General features: G+C 30.8%; 1 protein-coding gene across 1 annotated transcript in view; it reads right to left on the reverse strand.

Moving 5' to 3' along the window:
* Positions 1-5503, reverse strand: part of tll (nuclear receptor subfamily 2 group E member tailless) — a 48143-nt gene extending 42640 nt beyond the window's left edge. Inside the window, exon 1 of the mRNA XM_035354471.2 lies at positions 5337-5503. Within this exon, the coding sequence (XP_035210362.1) occupies positions 5337-5421 (85 nt within the window). The 5' untranslated portion in view covers positions 5422-5503. The remainder of the gene's footprint in view (positions 1-5336) is intronic.
* Between the last annotated feature and the right edge of the window lie 16348 nt (positions 5504-21851).

A 21851-nucleotide genomic window follows, 5' to 3' on the forward strand; every position in this document is an offset into this window, starting at 1 on the left:
ATATGCTTTCATATAAAAGTGCTATAAAGAAAATATTAGATTAAAAAAGAAGTTACGATTGATTAAAATTTGTTTCATTCACCTTTTTTATCTAAAATTTCATCGTCACATTTCTTTGAACGACTGAGAAAACATTCATTTTCTATTCAATCTTAAATTACATTTAGTTCCTCTAAGCACTTAATTTTGTCTACAGGAATGAACTAATTGTCTCTTTTGTGACAATTAGTTCATTTTAGCCGAAAAGGGACAATTGGTCTCGAAATGCGATTTTGCGTCGGTTCACTATAAACGACAAATCACTTTTCAAATTGTTGCCACCAAATTTAACAGCCTTCTATTATTTTAAAAGAAATTAAATAATGAAAAATTTGCATGTATGGATGTATTTTTCTTGCGTTGAGAGAAAACGATGGTACCTCACACGAGCCATCAAATTCTGAATAACGTAATCCTCCATCTGAACATATGCATCTGGAAGACAGAATTTTGAATTTTAGTTTAAAATTTTGTAAAACGTTAATGAATTTTTGATTAACACACTCAGCGACTTCCAAATGACAGTGGCAAAACTGTACGGAATAAAACATTTTTATCTTCAGTGTCAGAATGTGTATCGGAAATTCTAAAGATAAGCTGTTTTTAATTGTTTGCGATTTTGCTGATGAATTGAATTTTATGTGGTTTAAGTGCGAAGGACTTGGTATTTAATAAATAAAGGTAATACACAAATAAAATCTGAAAGCTTTCAGATTTTATTTTATAGTGATTCCACACAAAATCCCGTTTTGAGAGAAATAGCCCATGATAACACTCCTTTGGGCTAAAAAGTTTTTTAAAAAAAAAAGTGTTACGTATAGAGTTGCCATAATTGCGTAGCATTGATAGGGGACTTTTAAGTGCTACATAAATAAAACGTGAAAAAATGAGTAATTGTTTATTTTATTCTGATTTAAAAAAATTATGATGGGTTCTGTCTTTTAGTTTAAAGAGTCACTGGCATGAAATGCGTAGGAAGTGCGAAAAACATGATACCTAATAAAAAAAAATTAAAGCACAAAACTTAAAAATAACTTAAAAAAAAATTGTAAGCCCTGTTACTAAGAAAACTGAACATTGTTATCATAAACTGGAAAAAAAAAAATGTATACCAACATCGGGAATTCTTAGTAGGCTGCTACGTTGTTTTAAAAATTCTTCTAATTATGTTGTTGAATTATATATGCCACAAGTGATGAAAAAACGTGATGCTTAATAATAAAGCTAAAAATACAACTAAATGGGTTAGCATGAGCGAGTGTAACAGCAAACTGGTACACTGAGCTCAGCGAAACCATAGAAAACCTATAATAATCCTTTTAGGTGATCATTAAAATCTGAAACCTTTCAGATATTTTTAATATCATTTATTATTGTTGCACCTGTATTAACATAAAATTTTCAGTACTTTTACCTTATACCGAGAATTAATTTCCTTTTAGTAAGCAGAAAATTCAGTGTGTGAAGGAGAGAGCTGGCGCAGTGACTTTTGGGGTAATATAATGACTGTGAAGTCTCCATAAAAATCGAACCCACTTTTAGAAATCAATGGTATGAAAAATAGCCATAATTTTCCCACCCCCTTTTATAAAACAATAGCTTTCAAACCCTCCATAAAAATCCAACCCACTTTTAGAAATTTATGGCTCTGTTTTATTCATATAAATTTTGTAAAACAATGACTTTCAAACCCCCCCCCAAAAATCGAACCCACTTTTAGAAATCAATGGTATGAAAAATAGCCATAATTTTCCCACCCCCTTTTATAAAACAATGGCTTTCAAACCCCCCATAAAAATCGAACCCACTTTTAGAAATCAATGGTATGAAAAATTGCCATAATTTCCCCCCTTTTATAAAACAATAGCTTTCAAACCCTCCATAAAAATCCAACCCACTTTTAGAAAATTATGGCTCTGTTTTATCCATATAAATTTTGTAAAATAATGGCTTTCAACCCCCCCCCCCAAAAAAAAAATCGAACTTACTTTTAGAAATCAATGATATGAAAAATCGCCATAATTTCCCCACCCCGTTTAAAAAAACAATGGTGAATAAAAGCCCCATTAAAAATCCAACCCACTTTTAGAAAGTAATGGCTCTATTTTTATTCATATAATTTTTTATAAAACAATGGCTTCCAAACCCTCCATAAAAATCCAACCAACTTTTAGAAAGCAATGGCTCTATTTTTATCCATATAATTTTTAGGAACGAACAAGCGAAGAATCGCTGAGACCTTCGGCGAGCGCCCCCTTTTCTGAGACCACCCCCTTTTCGAAGGGCCTGATGAAACCTAGTGAATATTAAATTCATTTAAAGAGATGATTTCTATATGTAAAGATGGAAAATATTTATGACTTATTCGGGGATATTAGAGCTTTATATAGCTCAGGTAATAACAGTAGAATGTAAAACTATATTGAAACTATAATTCAGTAAAGCTATATTGAAAATATGATCATTGATGAGAAAGTATATATATTTTAAAATCGCTGCTTCCATTTAATGTACCAAAAAGCAATATTTTGAAAATTTATTATTTTGAATAAATATTAATTGAATTTAGAATTCAAGTATAACTAGTTATTAGAATACTTATGAAAAGTTGAGCACACTGTCTGCTGAAATAGCAAGAAGCTCAGGAGAAGAATCAAGTCGAAAGAAGATACGAAAATTGCTGATGGAGTTTTTATAGATTGCTGAATAATAAGAGATTGACAGTGACTGACAGCTTTTTGAATTGACAATAGACACTGACTACTTAAAACCGTATACTTTGTGGCTGGATTGTTAGAGGGGGTGTATCTTCATGGTCTTGGAATAAAAACTCTTTAGAAAAGGCTTTCTGACAATGCAACATTGCTTATTGGGAATACATCTTAAATGAAGGTATCTTAAAAGAACTTGAGTAAGACATTGAAAATTCGTTAATTTTGAATTAACTAACACTACTACTAACTAGGAATATTTTAGGTTGCTTTTACATATCCTGATAATTTTTCCTAATATATTCTAATTATATAAGACTCATTTAAATATCACCAGTACTCAGTATATATTTTACCCGCACCGTAATATGGTCACATGAAGTTCAATTTGCCTAAGGGGAGAAATGCCTTTGTGGAAAACTTTCTGAGAACTGTCTAATGCTTACCATAATGCTTGGAAAAATAGGAAACCAACCGTGTCGCCAGCCCGTTTATTCAAGATCTAACCTGGGTCGAACTTCCATGCTCATGCGGTCTTAACCACTAGACCATTGACGACGAGTAAAAAACTCCACTTTTCATTGTAATTTAAAAATTTGAAAAAAGTAATGTTTATGAGACCTTTTATACTATTTACACAACAACTATATCAGTTACACCAGTGAAATAAGAGCACTAAAGTAAGGTTATTGAAAATTATCACCTAAGTCTGATTTTACGACAAAATTGACGATCTGAAATTTGGCAACAGAATGTAAAGATAGTTATTCATATGCGAGAGGAGAGTTTTGAAAGAAATTACGAAATTTACACACACACACACACACTAAAAAAAGATCTTCCAATCTATCAATAAATTTTTATTTAATTATTTAATTTTAAGGGTTCGAAAATTTAGATCAAAATCGAAACATATATACTGCACATGCATCAATATAAAAAAGTATGCGATGCATATTGACCTAAGTGGCAATTAATAGCATTGGAATATTGTCCCTCCACATCCGCGGAAACCCATGCAATTCTAGACTGAATTAACTATTTATCCATGCAGATTTGGATTAAAATTGAATTCTACATCAGCCAAGCAATGATTTTAAATTAATCATGCACTTTTCGATTGAATTGAATTTTAAATTTTCATACTATAATTATTTAATTTTGAATTTAATTTTAAAAAATTATTCTGTAATCTGTTAAATAAGCGAAATTTCCACTATTAAACTGAATTTGAAACGATAATTTATTAATTATAAGTAAAAAACACTCTGAAGTTTCATTAAATTACTAAAACATATTGAATACCTTATAATTACTAATAAATATCCTCATTACCCCTTCTAGACAAGCGTAAATAATTCTAATAATGATGAAAATATCTAAATTTTGTCTCGGGACCTCCAGCAACCGAGCGGCCAAAATCGGTGAAACACTGGTAGTTTCGACTTCGTTTCGATTCCAGGCAAATGGGCTGGCTGCATGGGCGTTTTTGTGATTTTCCCCATGTGTAACTAACTATACAAGCCAATTTTCAACAGAAAGAACTCCACGAAGGCATCACTTCCTTTAGATAGATAGCTTTAGTGTGCTTTGCCAACAAACCAATCGTCAAGTATCAATCATTAATTCAGTTGAATTAACAAGAAATAATGGCCAAAGAATCGTAAAAACTACACGAAGATATTGATTGTTATTTGCCCCTCAAATGAATAAAATGTGAGATGCAATACCTTTATGGAGGTTTTTTTAAGGGGACTGTTCTTTACGATGCACATTTTGAAAAATGATAATTACTATTCAAATACTAATAAAATAATAATAAAGTAGATAAATGCTAATAAAAGGATAAATACTAATAATAGTAGCAATAAATAAGATACGCTATATAATGGAAAGCATAACTGTAACAATTTTAAACTTTATTTACACATTAATTTAAATAGCAGCACTATTATATTTTAGTAGCTGATTGTTATACAAGCAGTAGAATATACCAAAAATATAATTTTAAATTAAAAGATAAGTTATAACATTGGATAGGATTAATTAGATCCTGATAAATTGCATTAAGGTTTATTTACCTCAAGAAGAAGGATGCTTCTGTGGAGGATATTTTAAGGGAGGTTGACGATAAAAAAAATCCACAGAAACTTCCATGCAATTAACCCTTTTCTCTGAAATTTTAACTGGGGTTGAATTATCAGTGAGTTTTATCCGCTCATTCGTATGGGCTGTGGAGCTATAAGAATGGCACACCAGTTTGCAGTAAGGACAGTGTTCTTACTCGGTATTATTTTCATTAACACTAAAGGCATTTTTAATTGAATTTGAATAGTTTAGATAAAAAGGAATAGATAATTTATAAGACATTTAAGCAGTCATTATCGCTGTAAATTTCAGAATAGATGAATTCTGAATGAAAAATTTAAATTTTTAACAACAGACAAGACACTTTAGAACACAAAGATTTCAGTTCTAGTAACAAAACATAGACAAACAGTTCTACACAAAACATTTGAAATAAAGCAACAGCAGCAATTTGAGGGGAAAAAAAAAAAAAAAACTGAAAATTCAATATTTACTTACTTGATGTAGTGGCTGGAGGTGATTTTCTGCTCATGTTAGTCATGGCGTCACCACTCATTATTTTCAACGCAAATCTGGATTTCATGAGCAATGTTGATATCCACTAGAACGTTCGCTATTGTGTAGAACTCGCTATAGCTCAACAGAATCTGTATGTGCTTCGCATGTCAGCACCCCACTGAAGACCGTACGAATCACTGTTTTACTAAATCTGTTTTCCGGAAGGAAGGTGGTTATTACATCCCCCCCCCCACAGTCAACTTTTGGCGCAAAGAGTGAATGCTTAAAAGCTATTGGCTTTCGGCGATGGGTGGCAGTCATGACTTTAGCAGAACGTTAGTGCACAATACCGGCAGTCATTGGTCGAAGTGAGAGTAAACTGGTTGTTCATTGGGTGCTTTTTGACTGGGGGCTTTGCTTTCAGTAAGCCACATTTTAGGGGGGGCATCTTTTGTAAACTTTGGATACATTTGACGTCATCAAGTTAATTGGATGGCCGGTATAATACATAAAAGTTAAGAGCCTTGTAGAAAGAACCTGAACCAATTGTATACATTTCTTATATTATCTTGATTGTTTGTATTCTTTGATGTTTTTCAGGTCTAACACGTATTTTTTTATTTACATATTTACGTAAAAAATTGGTATACTTTAGAACTGCGGATGTTTCCGAAGTACTAATTACTTGAAAAGTTTATTTTTCGAAATTACTAATTTAACGAGACACATTTTTGTTATCAGTAAATTGAAATCAGGTGTTATTAAAAATGTATTAGCCAACATATGAACGTTCTCTTTCATTTAGTTTAATTCATTTAGACTTCAGTTACTTTTAATTGCTTTAGACTTATTTATTTTATTTTAAATTGCTTTAGACTTTAATTGCTTGTGTGTGTGTGTAATTGCTGATGGGTACTGAAATCAAGCAGCTTAGAATCGAAAATACTTCCGAATTACTAATTATTGGGAAGTAATTAATTTCCGGAAAATGTTTATTTAATGAGATAAATCAAAGATAATTTATTAAAAAATATATTAGCCAACATATGAACGTTCTCTTTCATTTAGTTTAATTCATTTAGACTTCGGTTACTTTTAATTGCTTTAGACTCATTTATTTTAATTTAAATTGCTTTAGACTTTAATTGCTTGTGTGTGTGTGTAATTGCTGATGGGTACTGAAATCAAGCAGCTTAGAATCGAAAATACTCCCGAATTACTAATTATTGCGAAGTAATTAATTTCCGGAAAATGTTTATTTAATGAGATAAATCAAAGATAATTTATTAAAAAATATATTAGCCAACATATGAACGTTCTCTTTCATTTAGTTTAATTCATTTAAACTTCAGTTACTTTTAATTGCTTTAGATTTATTTATTTTATTTTTAATTTCTTTAGACTTAAATTTGCTTTTGTGTGTGTCTGATTGTTGATGGATGAAATCAAGAGATGCAGCTTAGAATCGAAAATACTTCCGAATTACTTATTACTACGAAGTAATTAATTTCCGGAAAATGTTTATTTAATGAGATAAATCAAAGATAATTTAATAAAAAATATATTAGCCAACATATGAACGTTCTCTTTCATTTAGTTTAATTCATTTAGACTTTAATTGAGTTACTTTCATTCAGTTACTTTTAATTGCTTTAGACTTATTTATTTTATTTTAAATTGCTTTAGACTTAAATTTGCTTTTGTGTGTGTGTGATTGTTGATGGATGAAATCAAGAGATGCAGCTTAGAATCGAAAATACTTCCGAATTACTAATTACTACGAAGTAATTAATTTCCGGAAAATGTTTATTTAATGAGATAAATCAAAGATAATTTATTAAAAATATTTGTGAGATATATATGACGTACTATTTCATTTATTTTAATTCCTTAAAAACAAAATTTTTATTTTTTGTTACCCCAAAACGGCATTTTGGGTCAAATCAATAAAAGCGCTGGATTACTTTTCAGATTGTTGCCACCAAATATCATCCCTCCGCATTATATTAATGAACTTAAATAATGGATTTTTTATAAATTTTAAATTAATGTACACTTTTTACATTACTTTATAAGAATTGCTTAAACATGTGTTCCAAAATTAATTATTTAACATTAATTAGTTTATTTCTGCATGTAAGAGTTGTCGGAATTAATTAGTTTTCCATGTTACATTTCTTTACTTATTTGATTTTAATTTTAAATTACTATACATAACAAAAAATATTTGAATAAGATTTTAAGTAACATTATTGCAGTTATTGAAGCACTTGTTTCGAAATTTGTTACGTATCCTTAATTAGTTTCTTGCTTTGTTAGATTTTTCAAAATATTTTTGAATTAATGTAGACGTTTTAGGTCACTTTACTATAAATCGTGTTTCAGATTTTATTGGTTCTTCTTTTTTTTTTTTTAATAACTTTTCTTTTATAAAAGACAACTTGTTAAAATTATTTAGATCTTTTTTAGCGGGATTGTTACAGATTAAGAAAAATTTCGCCATTTTGATATGATAGTTACTCCTATTTTAATATTTTTACTAGTTAGTTGTCTGCGTTTAGGTGCTCTATTTCTGCTAATGTGTGTCTTTTTCTTTTATATTATTGGGTCCTACTGTAAATTTATTAATATAACAGTAGGACACAATAATATATATATATATATATTAAAAAAAAAAAAAAAAAAAAAAAAGACATATTATTTTAACTGAAATTTGCGTTCATTGAAATTCAAAAAGTCATTTGATTTTATAAAACCTCGTTTTAATTTCACTATGGTGATTTAATTTCAATATGATTTTTAATATGATTTTCAATATGATTTTAGATGATTTCAATAAGATTTTATTATACGATAATCATAATCGTATGTGTATGAATTATACGATTATGATTGATGATTTCAATATGATTTTAGAAATAAGGTACATATTCTAAGAGCTATCTTAGAATATTTACCTTATTTCTAAAATCATCCACCAATTTTACATAGGGTCATTTTGAATGAATAAATGCAATAAATAAAATTTAAAAAAAAGGAAAATGTGAAAGCTTTTAGGTTTTATATTACGCTCAAAAAGGGCGTGTTTTTTTTTTTTTTTACGTTTTGTGTGTTACCTTTATTTAATAAATATCATGTTCTTCACCCTTAAACCATAAAATTCTGTTCAACAGACATGTCGCAAAATGATTTAAAGGCACATATGTTTAGAATTTCCGATGCACAGTCTCGAACGCTGGAGATAAAAATGATTTTTTTCCCCCTTACAGTGTTGCCACTGCTCGCTTTGAGTCTGTTAATCAAAAATTCATTAAAATTTTACAAAATATGAAAGAAATAATAAAACGTATTTCAAATTTGGGCTTCCAGATGCGAATATTCACATGGAGGACTACGTTATTCAAAAATTAAGGTACCGTTGTTTTTTTCACAGTGCAAGAAACATACATACATTCATGCAGATTCTCTTTTATTTATTTTTTTTTTTTTAAATATGATGCAGGGATTAACAGAATCAATCTAATGTTAAGAAATAAAATTTTGAAGTAATTGTAAGTAGCGTTAATGAAATTTGGCTAACTTTAAATGAGCTATTTTAAATGGATGTTTCTTATGCAATACATGATGTAAACCTATGAAAATCTCAATGCATATCCGATGTGTCTTGACATAAGTCAACAACCTTAAATTGTCTTTTTTTTTTTTTAACGAGTTTCTTATTTATCCTTATAATTTTAATTTTTTTTCCAATTTTTCCCTTAATATAAAGGTAACGCTTCTGCTTACCCTCGTATTTGTTCACAACAGTCAAGCCATACCTTATACGCCTCATTAGCCTTTTGGGGAGTCTAATGTAACTGACAATCACACTGACTTGCCATTGATGATGAAAGAAAAGGATAAAAGCAGGTGCAATGCAGGAGTAACACCCCAGGTAACGAAGTCAGATCTGGAACAAAAGAGAAAAGATAAGGCACACTTTCGAACAAACAGGCTTGAGCGGAGGTTGATTTCCCACACACATTCTTTGCCTCAAGTTCATGGTAGGCGAGCTTCTTATATGGAATGATTATGTACTCAAGGTGAAAACTATCCTCAAAAGCAGAAAGATTCGTTTCCAGGTATTTCCCAAACACATTAAAAAAAAAAAAAAAAATCTGATGTGTACACCACATGACTTCCTTGAACGGAATATTAAATTATACGCATTTTTTCTTGCATTTCATTTAAACTTATTGGATTGAATTAAATCTACTTCGCCGACAGCGCATAAACCACAATAGAATAAGTGCATTCTTTAAAATTCACTTTGTTTACCATAGCGACACTCTGGCGCTAGGTTCACTTAAAAGTATTATATTTCGTTCATATTATAACTCAGAATGGACAAAATTTATTTCATTTAAAGAATTGTCTAATCGTTACAACATGTTCTATTCAAATACTATAATAAAGCTAGAACTCTAGAACTATGTATAAAAGAAGTTAAGCAAACAAAACAAAAAAGAAAGAGTTTTTCACAGACGATTGAGTATTTGTCATTCAATTAATTCAGTTTTCACTTCGCGACAAGGCCAAAATACATAAAAATTCAAAATATCTGTATTAAAAATTACGAAGTAAATCTTAAACGCTTATTTCCTCGAAAAAAATTCCAGAAAGGATTAAGCATGATTTAAATAATAAATGAAGGCGTCATCTTTGTTATTGTGAAGCTAAGTTTCTCTAACCATTCTGCTGTTTCAAAAGCAAACAAGCAATGGCCGCCATGAAAAACATTATTAGGCTTAGCGGCACTTAAACAATTTTAAAATTGTTGATAATTCTAAAAATACTGCATACAGATTTACTAAAGGCATAAAAACCCTAACCGGAAGATAAGAACAACATAATTCAATCATTTTTAAAGCAAAAAATGTACAATTTACAAACATATAAGAGTAAAGAAACTGAGATCACTGAGCCGGGTAACAGAGTGGATATATATATAAATATATTTATATACGTTTGGTGCAGCCGATTGCAACCAAAATACGAGGTGCACATCTACATGTTATAGCAGTCCTATATTCAAAATTTCAACGTTCTGAGGCTACTCGTTTTTGAGTTATGCGAGATATGTACGTACATACGTTCGTACAGACGCCACGAAAAATTCTCTTCAGAATTCATTTTAAAGCAGTTTTATAATTTTTGGGGAGGAAAAGAGTGTTTTATTCTGTCCTTACATACAGATATCACGGAAATACATCGTTAAATTGCATTTGAAAGAGGTCAAAATGGGTTATTTTCGTTGAAATATGCTGCCTGATACTTTTCGCGATTACAATACTTCCTTTTTACTTCGTACAAGGAAGTAAAAAGAACATTAATAGCAGTCATAAGTTAGTAGGAGGTACGTGGTTTTCATTAATATAGATAATGAGTAGAATCGGTTATGCACAAGATCTACAGTGCGTAGCGTTACATAGCATAGAATTCACATCGACATCGGCATGAGTGGTATATGAGTTACAGGCTGGGCATGCTGCAAAACAAATAATCATAATAATTATAAAATCTGAAAGGTTTCAGATTTTAACCGTCATCCAAAATGGTTCGTTAAAGGTTTTCTTACTCATTCGCTGAGGTCGTAGTCTACCAGAAGACAGAAGACCATCAACAGAGCAACCACTCTATCATTTAGACTTTCGGTTTGTCTGCTCCATTGATAGGTACTATCCACCATCTGCAACTCAGCGGCATTTATTAAAAACAATTTAGTGTATTTATTACGTTACAATTGGTTAATGTACAAAACATAAGTAATTAGAAATGTTGAATACATAACATAACTTTCAACTTACATAACTCTTAAAATAAAAATAAAAATAAAATATGAAGCCCATGTAGAAGTCAACATATAAATATATGTAAAAGACCATATGTAGAAGTCCATATCTTGTAGAATGTTCATATGTAGAATATCCATACGTATAATGTCTATATGTAGTAAAATTAAAAGTCATAAAATAAAAAATATAAAGTCTATGTACTAGTCCATGTAATTATATATAGAAGTCCATGTCTCAGTCTATATGTAGTAAAATTAAAAGTCATAAAATAAAAAATATAAAGTCTATGTACTAGTCCATGTAATTATATATAGAAGTCCATGTCTCAGTCTATATGTAGTAAAATTAAAAGTCATAAAATAAAAAATATAAAGTCTATGTACTAGTCCATGTAAATTACATATAAGTCCATGTCTCAGTCTATATGTAGTAAAATTAAAAGTCATAAAATAAAAAATATAAAGTCTATGTAGTAATCCATGTAATTATATATAGAAGTCCATGTCTCAATCTATATGTAGTAAAATTAAAAGTCATAAAATAAAAAATATAAAGTCTATGTACTAGTCCATGTAAATTACATATAAGTCCATGTCTCAGTCTATATGTAGTAAAATTAAAAGTCATAAAATAAAAAATATAAAGTCTATGTAGTAATCCATGTAATTACATATAGAAGTCCATGTCTCAGTCTATATGTAGTAAAATTTAAAGTCATAAAATAAAAAACATAAAGTCTATGTACTAGTCCATGTAATTACATATAGAAGTCCATGTCTCAGTCTATATGTAGTAAAATTAAAAGTCATAAAATAAAAAATATAAAGTCTATGTAGTAATCCTATGTAGTAATATATAGAAGTCCATGTCTCAAAGAGAGTGAAAGAATGTCTATATGTAGAATGTTCATTTCTTGTAGAAGTCTATATATGTTGAAGTCCATAGTTTAACAATATTGTTAATTAGATCAGAATCTCCTTGCTCAATTATTTTTATGGAGCTTTTAAATTTTCACAGTTTGATGGATAAGTAGTTTATGATATTTTGAAGTTTATTGCGAAGGAAATTACTTTTTAGTGTTTGTCTGAACCAGAGTTGTGCTTGTTGTGGTAAACGGCTTGAGGTGAGATCCTTTGTGATTTCGCAGTTAAAGAGGTACTGATCCAGAGTGCCAATGTGTCCGCAGATACATAGGTTTAAGTGATGGAGACCGAATATATTAAGATATTCTGGAAAAAGACCATGTGAGGTGAGAAAGATGGTGATTGTTCTATTGGAGGATAATAATTTTCTTGAGAGTACAAGGGGGATAGGAATAGGAAAGTTCTTTTACCTGTATTCTCCAATGTCCATTGGTGTTTCCAGAGGTCAAGTAGATCTTCTTCTAGTTTATTGCTGAAGTAAGATAAAGGATTTGGAAGGAAATGTTGAGGAAATGACGGATCGCATTCTACCAGTCTGCAGCTATAATTATTCGTATTACCCCGGTGTTTTTTTTTTTTTTTTTTTTTTTTTTTTTTTTTTTTTTTTTAAGTCCAAAGGGGCTTTGTCCCTGAAGGACTATTGTTTTCGTTTTGCGATTTTGCGTCGGACTCATAAACGTCGGTTCACTTTTCAAACTGTTGCCACAAAATGTTAGAGTCCTGCATTATATTTGAAGAAATTAAATAATGAAAAATCTGCATAAATGATTGTCTATTTCTCGCATTGTGATAAAACAATGGTACATAGAGCCATCGAATTTTGAATGACGAAATCCTACTGCGAATATGGGCATCTGAAATCCCAAATTTGGAATTTGTTTTATTATAGATTTTATATTTTGTAAAACTTTAACGAATTTTTGATTTACAAACTCAATGCTTTAAAAGCGAGAAATGGCAACGTTATATATATAAAAAAAAATACTTTTATCTCCAGCTCGCGAGACTGTGTATATCGGAAATTCTAAAGATATGCTTAATTTAACATTATTTTGCGATATTGCTCTTGAACTGAATTTTATGGTTTAAGTGCAAAGAACATGATATTTAATAAATAAAGGTAACACTCAAAACGTTAAAAAAACGCCCCTTTGGACGTAATTTAAAATCTGAAACATTTCAGATTTTTTTTTTTTTTTTTTTTTTTGCTTTACTATTAAGCTTCATTTTCTTCGCACTTACGCCATATCCAATTCAACAGCAAAATTACAAACATTTTTAAAGCATCATACTAGCAGGTTTAGAATTCTCGATGCAGTGTTAAGTGTTGGCATATATTTTTAGCCCAATGACGCGGTAGCCCAGAAAGGCTATTAATCTGATAAACGGCATTTCACTGTAAACGGCAAATCACTTTTTAAATGGTTGTCACCAAATATTATCACCCTGTATTATATTTAAATAAAATAAATAATGAAGGATCTGCATATATATATGTATGTATGTTTTTCTCATTGTGGAAAAAAAAAAAAAAAAAAAAAACGGTAGGGAGTCTACTGAGTGGCGATTCTGTGTCTGACAACTCTGTTGCAAGCGAGTAATTTGTATTAAATCCACTTAATCAGTATTAAATCCTTATCAAAATTCCGCTTTTAAAATGCCGATCGTATGCCAGTAATTAGTGTCAGCCATGGCTATGATCTAATCCTATAGTCTACATTGAGACCAATGCTAAATTGGATTCCAGCCCATACAGGTATACCAGTTAATGAACTAGCAGAGTCTCTTGTTAATCAAGCAGCAATAGGATTAAACCCAGGCAGCACGTCTCCAAAAATATACGTATAATAATTTTGGTGAAATAAGGGTATGATATTTTTTGCACGTTACTTTTACGAAATTTGTACGAATGAAAAAGGCTGAAGTTACTGTTGACTCTTGATCGTTATTTTCCACGCGTTATTTTTACGAAAATTATACGAATCCGAATATACTGAAAAAAAAAAAAAAACTACCGCTATAATAGAACATTTTATTCGTCACTTTTACGCATACTATACGAATTCGAATGTTCTGAAAGAAACTAAATCTACCAGAATTTACGATACGTGTTCCAAAATCACATCTTAAACATATCACATTCAAAGATTTATTATTACGATGACAATCAAGATGGACTAATACTAAAATAGGACAAAAAAACTAAAGTTTTTACCAAATGTTTCAACTAAATTGATATCGTATTCCTTTAGGATTACAGCATTTTTAACTGGACATGGTCCATTTCTAACATATTTAAATAGATTTAAACTCAAAGATACTGACATGTGTAATTGTGGTAAAATAGGAAGTCCCGACAATTATGTTTTTGAATGTTAATTTACAAACGAGAATCACTTAAATAAACCTTCAAATCAATACTGGAAAGAATAGACCCAACAACCTATTAAAACCCTCTGCTTTATATAATAAATAAACTAAACAAAAACAATACAATGCTGTAGCAATCATAACAAATAATTTCAACACTTATTTTCATCAACAAATTTCTTTTTGAATCAATTAAATAACTTTTTTAATTATTTATTTCATATATACCAAAATTAACTAAATTCTATAACCATTTATACAAAGACTATAATATTCGGACTAGGTCTAAATGGAAACTAGAACTTATTTGTTTTATATGAATCAACCAAGACCATCTGACATTACGATGATCTGAAACATCGAACTTTATGTACGAAATATTCGATCAAAAGAATTTAAAACTTCAGAACTTTATATATCACTAACTTTTGATCTATTGAACTTTATTCAACTTGTAGAACTTTCGCTGAATCTTGAACTATTGAAATTCATTAAAATCAAATTGAAATGTATATCAAAATTTAGCTCATCGTAGCATATAAATGCAACGAAGATTGTTAATAACTTTCACTGTCATGTAAAAAGAGAATCGGTACTTTTCCGTTTTGCCGGCGCAGGCGATAAAGTCGCCAATAATGGTACAACCGATGCCAAACGGAATATTCTCGCTGGTAACCTTTTACGCCTCATTTTCAAAACAAGTCGCGGCCATTTCTTATCAGATTGATTGTTTCTTTCAATACTTGCATAATATTACATAGAATTTTTACCAGATAGTTCAATTTTTATGCCCTAAGGCCATTCGCGGTAATTAAGTCAATTAGGATGGAATCACACCGCTCATCGGAAGGCGAAAGTATAGAAAAGACAAAGTCAAGTGTTAAATTCATCCATTCTAATGAGAATATACTAGCGAAGTAAAGCACTGCGGTTTTACATAATTTCTCAGTAAGCTATTCGTACGAATTGAAATAATTCTTGCATTTAAACTTGTATTCCAAACTAAGATTTAACTTGAAATTAATCTGAATGAATACTGAGAGAATTAGATTTTTGTAGCGTAGTTTACGTGAGATGAGATCACTTGGGGTCACGTGATACGAACCGGCGAATCAGGATGTTGAAACATGAAAGCATAATAAATTCTTAAATTAATGTCTTTTTACAAATTTATTATCTTTATTTATTGGCTTTTTTCAAAATTTTAAACGCTATTAAAATGTTTATTCCTTCAAAATAAAAAAATCGTAGAACTAACATTTGTTAACATTTTTTTATGTGTATACTGTATGTTGTCGCCAATAAAGTCAGCTTGGCGAGATCTGCGCCGGCGAAACGGAAAAGTACCAAAGATTATCGTAAAAAGGATCTTCTCAATAAATAATTTCACTGGGTGGGGTTTTTCCGTTGGGTGTTACTTTAGGTCGGGAAACCTGTCAGTATGCAGATGGGTACAGGCGGCAACTTTCGCTATCCCAATGTAAATAAACTTAACGATTTTCGAACACATATTAGTTCATAAGTCACTTAGTGATTGGAGAAGTCCATAGTCATTTAGAAAGCAATTATAGCATATGAGGGTAATCCAGTAATAGTTCAAAAGTAATAATTCATCATCGATGTATAAGAATAGAACGAAAGTAAGCTCTAACACCAACCGCAGAGTGTCCAAGTATGTGTATGTGTGTATTTAATTATGGCAAAGCACACTAGGGCTATCTGCCTAAGAGGAGGGATGCCTTTCGTGGAGGACTTTCTAAGGGAAACTGGCTCGTATACACGTTACACATGGGGAAAACCACGAAAACGCCCATGCAGCCAGCCCGTTCGCGGGATTCGAACCTCGGACCGAACTACCAGTGTTCAGCGTCTTTACCGCTCGGCCGCTGGTGGGCACAGAGTGTCCAAGCCAGGCGAGTGAGATTCACGAGGTAGCGCGCATAGTGGTAAGATGCGAATTATCAGTGTCAGCAGGTTATAAAGAAGTGCCGGTGATTGTAAAACGATATCAAACAATTAATCTGTGGGCTAACTTAAATAATTACAAATGCAGTTAAAAAGTGGGAAACACACACACACACACACACACACAAAAAAAAAAAAAAAAAAAAAAAAAAAAAAAAAAGGAACATGGATGGTGTAACAAAATTTAATGTGGAGAAAAATAAGATACATGGATTATATATGTTACCGTGAAAGACCGAAATTGGAGAATGTCATCATTCACCAAATACGTCGGTGAAAGATCGAATATTGCATTACATTCTTGCACATTCGGACCCTCACCGGTGTATGTCGACAATCACAGATATGCTCTGGTGTAGGTCGAAAAGAGAGGAGTATATGTACTGGCTGTCATTTCAAAAGGAAGTGTTCAACAAATAAATGCAGTTGTAAAAGCAAGGGCCTCTTGTACAATTCAAAGTGTCCTAATAGTTTAAGTTGTTGTAATAAATAAGATTTCAATCACATAATTTAATAAGTTTTTAATTTCTATTATTTTCCTTTCTCATTTTGAATCTACTGTGTGTTTTAAGTTCTTATGTTCTCAAGTTCTTATTTTAAGTCTCAAGTGCGTTTTTTCGAGAATGAATTACGGAGAAGAAAATATAATATTCTTAGATGTTTAACATTCACCATTAGTACATGGTGAATGTCGACACTAACCGGTGTAAGTCAGAAATAAGAGTATTTGAAATATATTTCGGACATACACCAAGCGACTATGTGAATGTTGACATTCACCGGTGAAAGTCGACATTCTCCAGATTTCGGTATTTCACCGTAACATATACACAAAGTAACAGAGAAATTACTAAGTAATGTGCCTTAACACGGCCTTCGGCCTCTTCCTGTTTTCATGCGAACAGAAATCATAGTTAAGTATAGGAAAAAGTGGGAAACACACCAGTCGGGATTTTCCAGAACTTTTCAGTCAGTTTGGCTATGTAAACATTAATTTCGATTCTATCCCGTTTCGATGTTAAGAATCGTCTATCCAATGAATATAAGCAGAAAATTTTACTTCTATAATTAGCAATTTTTCATATTTTCACATCCGCTAACCGTTTCATAGACGAAAAAGCAACTTTTACAAAATAACTTTTTGATCTGTTCTATTTGGCTTCAGAAAAACACTTGTAGAATCTCAAGTATTAACTTTTAGTTTTTCTTTAATTGTAAATTATTGTCTGCCTAAAACCTCCAGTTCAAAAGACGCGTTTTAATTAAGTGCCACGCTAGGAAAATGAGCAGCCTAGGTCAATTTCCCTTGTATTTAGTAACACCATATGCGACACTTAATAACATATTCGTTTCTTATAATCGCTTAGTGACTGAACTAAGTAATCGGCGAGGGAAAAAAAAACAAAGAAAAGAAAGAAACATATGCTTACCAAGTATTCCTTAAAAAAGCGCCGTTCCTACTTTTTCTAATGGGAAATTAGAAGTTAAAAAGCTATCACAGATAAGTTAACTGACATAGCTATAATCACTTCGTAGATTTCTGTCTATATTCAGATGTCTTTAACTGTCATGGTTATAATCACCCTTCTGATCCTTGAGGTTAATTACCATCTTGTTTTTTTTTTTTTTCACTGTTCTTGAGCTCACACGGTTTTATGGTGGGTACTAGCATGGAGGTAAGAAAGGACTTCCTAAAAACCTCCATGGGTACTAGGAACTCTGCAGGGGACATATAGCCTTAGGTTGTATCTTTTCATGGAGTTCTTAAAATTAGTTAATGCTTCATCAAACAGTTAGTTAATGCTTCATCAAACAAGCTGTTGAAAGTGACGTTAACTTTCCCTGGTTATAGTTCATGGAAGTAGGAAGTAAGAGGGAGTAGCCCTAAGCAAGTTTCTCCCGTACCCTGCTCTGAAGCACCGGCGATTCCTACGTGGTGACCAAAGCATTGGATCATTTACCATTAAGTTCAATGGGTTTTGACACGATCGGATGTAAATATTTTGCAATTACGTCGTAAATATACATATGAATGTATATATTTTCTTTTTCTACAACACTTCAGAGTCCTAAGTATATGAAAACAACATATTTTTAAACAACATTTCATTCTGTACGGAATTAAATGCTATACTTTTCGCAGAACAGTTTTCTCAGAATGGTTTAATCAGAATGAATGAAATATTTTCATATGTTTTCGTTAATTACATTAGAAAAAAAATTTAAGGTAATTCGATTTTATTCGGTTAAGGTACAAAAATTAAGATCAAAGTTTATTGTATTATTAATATTAAAATTATGCATTATTTCTTTTCTATTTATAGAGCTTCTTCCTAAAATACTTTCTTTAATATGACATGATTTTTTGGCTTCTGAGGCATCTTTTAAATCGAAAAATATAAGTCAATTTATAATTAATGTTCTATTCGATTCATTTTAAATTAGAGAATTATTAAAAATTAGCGAAATACTTTAAATAGTACTTAACTTTCTCTGAACATTTCTGAAAGGGAATTAAAATAAGGATTTTTTTTTAAGTATTATTTAAAACTTGTAACTGAGTTATTATAAAATGTAACGGGAATAATTCTTTTAGTTATACTTATCAGATTTTTTTTTACCATTAATTTCAACAATACATATTCCAAAACTCTTTATTACTTTCTTAAATGCGCAGCTCATAGCATTTGCTTTACAATGCCTTTTAACAGATTGCTTTCCAGTACGAACAATTCTTGCTTAAATAGTTTTATAACGTATTTGTCAACAGGATTTCAATTTATGTTTACAATTCAATATTAAGGTTATTATATATTTAGATAACATTTATAATCATTATAAATTAGATACATTTAATAATTAGATTTCTTCACAGTTGTTTATAAATGAATAAATTCTTCATTTCAAATATATTTATAAATAATTTAATGAACATTTATGTATTTTGTCAAGGGCAGATACATGCTTTTTGCAAGCACATGCATAAATACCCATACATATTTCATATTTTCCATTTCCGGCATGTGCAAATCTTTAATTTCTGTGCATTCTATTTTATTTTTAATTAACCCAAATAAGTAAAACGTGTAAGCCCAAAGGGATTATGTTCCAGATATATAAAATTAAAATGATGAGTTTAAAATGAGCAACAGTAAAGCCTCTCCTCTAAAAAATTTTAAAAGGTACATGTTACAATAATATGTGGATGTGAAAAAAATTTATTTTATTTAAAACATTTTGGCGTTTGGAACATAAAATAAAAGTAGCGAATACTCTATCAAGGGTATCGAAAGACGTATACAATTTTAAATGTACCGTAAGGTATTTTTCAATCTTTAAGCATATCATTTTTGTTAAAATTTATATTTTTGTAGTTCAACAGCTTAGAATTTTATAAAACAAATTCATAATCAAAATCGCTGTTGTTAGTTATCGAAAAATAACCAAGATGGGATTTTTGCGTAAATGTCACTAAACTATACAAATTGCTATTATCTATCACACTATGAATGTTTCTTTCATGTGAAAGTGTCCCTTTTTCGATTTGTATGGAACTGTCATGTGTCGAAATAATATCAGAATACTGTCAAGCGACCTTCTGAATGTAAACAAAGAACACCCCATCTGGTGACCGAAGCTTCGAAGCAATGCTTCACTTCTACTGCCGGTTGGCCACTCCTTCCTTTCTTACCTCCATATTATAGTTCCTACGATACTTTACATTATCCTGCGCTACGTCTTTATCGCAGACTTAGCTAAAACTTTAGCTTTTTTTAATTATCAGGAAATATCACATGTGTTGGAGGTACTTTCATTACCGTGAACGAAAACTTAAGTACAGTTAACTTGAAATTGTCTGACGACAGATTACACAGATTCTGTTTGATAAACAGTTCAGTCTGTCTTTTGCGGAACGATGGAAAAATTATTGTCATAAACCATTAACGAAAAATAAAACTGTCTGTGAAAGATACCAAAACAATAAGAAAATTCAGACAATAACAAAAAACGGTACTATTCCGTTTTGAGGATCGTCAAAAATCGCCAAACTATTGTTGATGCCAGGGCTGCCAAAAATAATTGCGGCAACCCTAACGCAGGAAAGGAAGTATAATAGTAAATAACTATCTAAAAGATTATTGTTTTAATTTAGATGAAAGGTTAATTTAATATAATACATTTTTATTATTATAATGTATATAAAAAAGGCTAAACATAGCTGAATAGAAGCACAAAATAACTATTTCAAATCATTAATAATAACTATTTCAAATAACTATTTCAAATCATTATTATAATTTATATAAAAAAAAAGCTAAACATAACTGAAGGGATTCCTGCATCGCTATTCCGCTACGGAGTTATCTCTAAAGCATAATTTCATTTCGCTGGTTGTTCAAACATAATTTTCTATAATGAATGAGGCCCACCAGCGGCCGAGCGGTAAAGTCGCTGAACACTGGTAGTTCGGTCCGAGGTTCGAATCCCGCCAACGGGCTGGCTGCATGGGTGCTTTCGTGGTTTTTCCCATGTGTAACGTGTATACGAGCCAGTTTCCCTTAGAAAGTCCTCCACGAAGGCATCCCTCCCCCTTAGGCAGATAGCCCTATTGTGCTTTGCCATAATTAAATACACCTCACACCTATAATGAATGATGCCTTTTCTCTGAAAATATTCTCCGTAAAGTGCAGAATCGTCCACTTATTTGTTTGGGTATTTACAAGGGTAAAATCAATTGGATTTTTGTCAATTTTCTTTTACTTTTTAAGTGAAAATAGGCCATACATAGATAACATACATACATAGATACATACATTTTTTTTTTTTTTTTTTTTTTTTTTTTAAAGGGAAGATAAGTCAATGTGTATGTAAAATTGCAGACTTTTCGTCATGGGCAATTCCCAAATTGTCAAATCCATAGGATATCAAAAAAGGATTTAAAAATTAAACTAGTATTTCAATGGCGTTTTAAGAAATATAGAACTATCTAAACTTCCGCAATATGAAATCAGCTCGTACGCTAGATTTGGCGCGCCATTAAATGGGCGCGTTTGCTAGATTTGGCGCTTTTGCGCATATATTTTCGCTGCAATTTTTTTTACGATCCTCAAAACGGAATAGTACCCAAAAAACTGATAGCGAATATACAGAGGGTATTTACATATTTTTTAACGATATTGATTTTCTCCATGAATTTAAATATTAATTTTAAAATACAAACATGACTGGCATCAAATTGGAGTAAGGTTTGATTATCGTCTGCAGCATTAAAAATATCTTTTCTTTAAAATGCCGCTAAAAAATAAACAATGAATCGAGGCTATATTTTTGCGCTATCACATAAACCAAACCATCCTATCAACAACCGTGCAATGATTCATATCAAGTTGACACTGGCAGAAACTAATGGATGTTAAATCTAA

This window comes from Stegodyphus dumicola, chromosome 11 (genome assembly GCF_044657685.1).
Source record: "Stegodyphus dumicola isolate Sdum_Otavi_A_Nest chromosome 11, ASM4465768v1".
Classification (NCBI taxonomy): Eukaryota; Metazoa; Arthropoda; class Arachnida; order Araneae; family Eresidae; genus Stegodyphus; species Stegodyphus dumicola.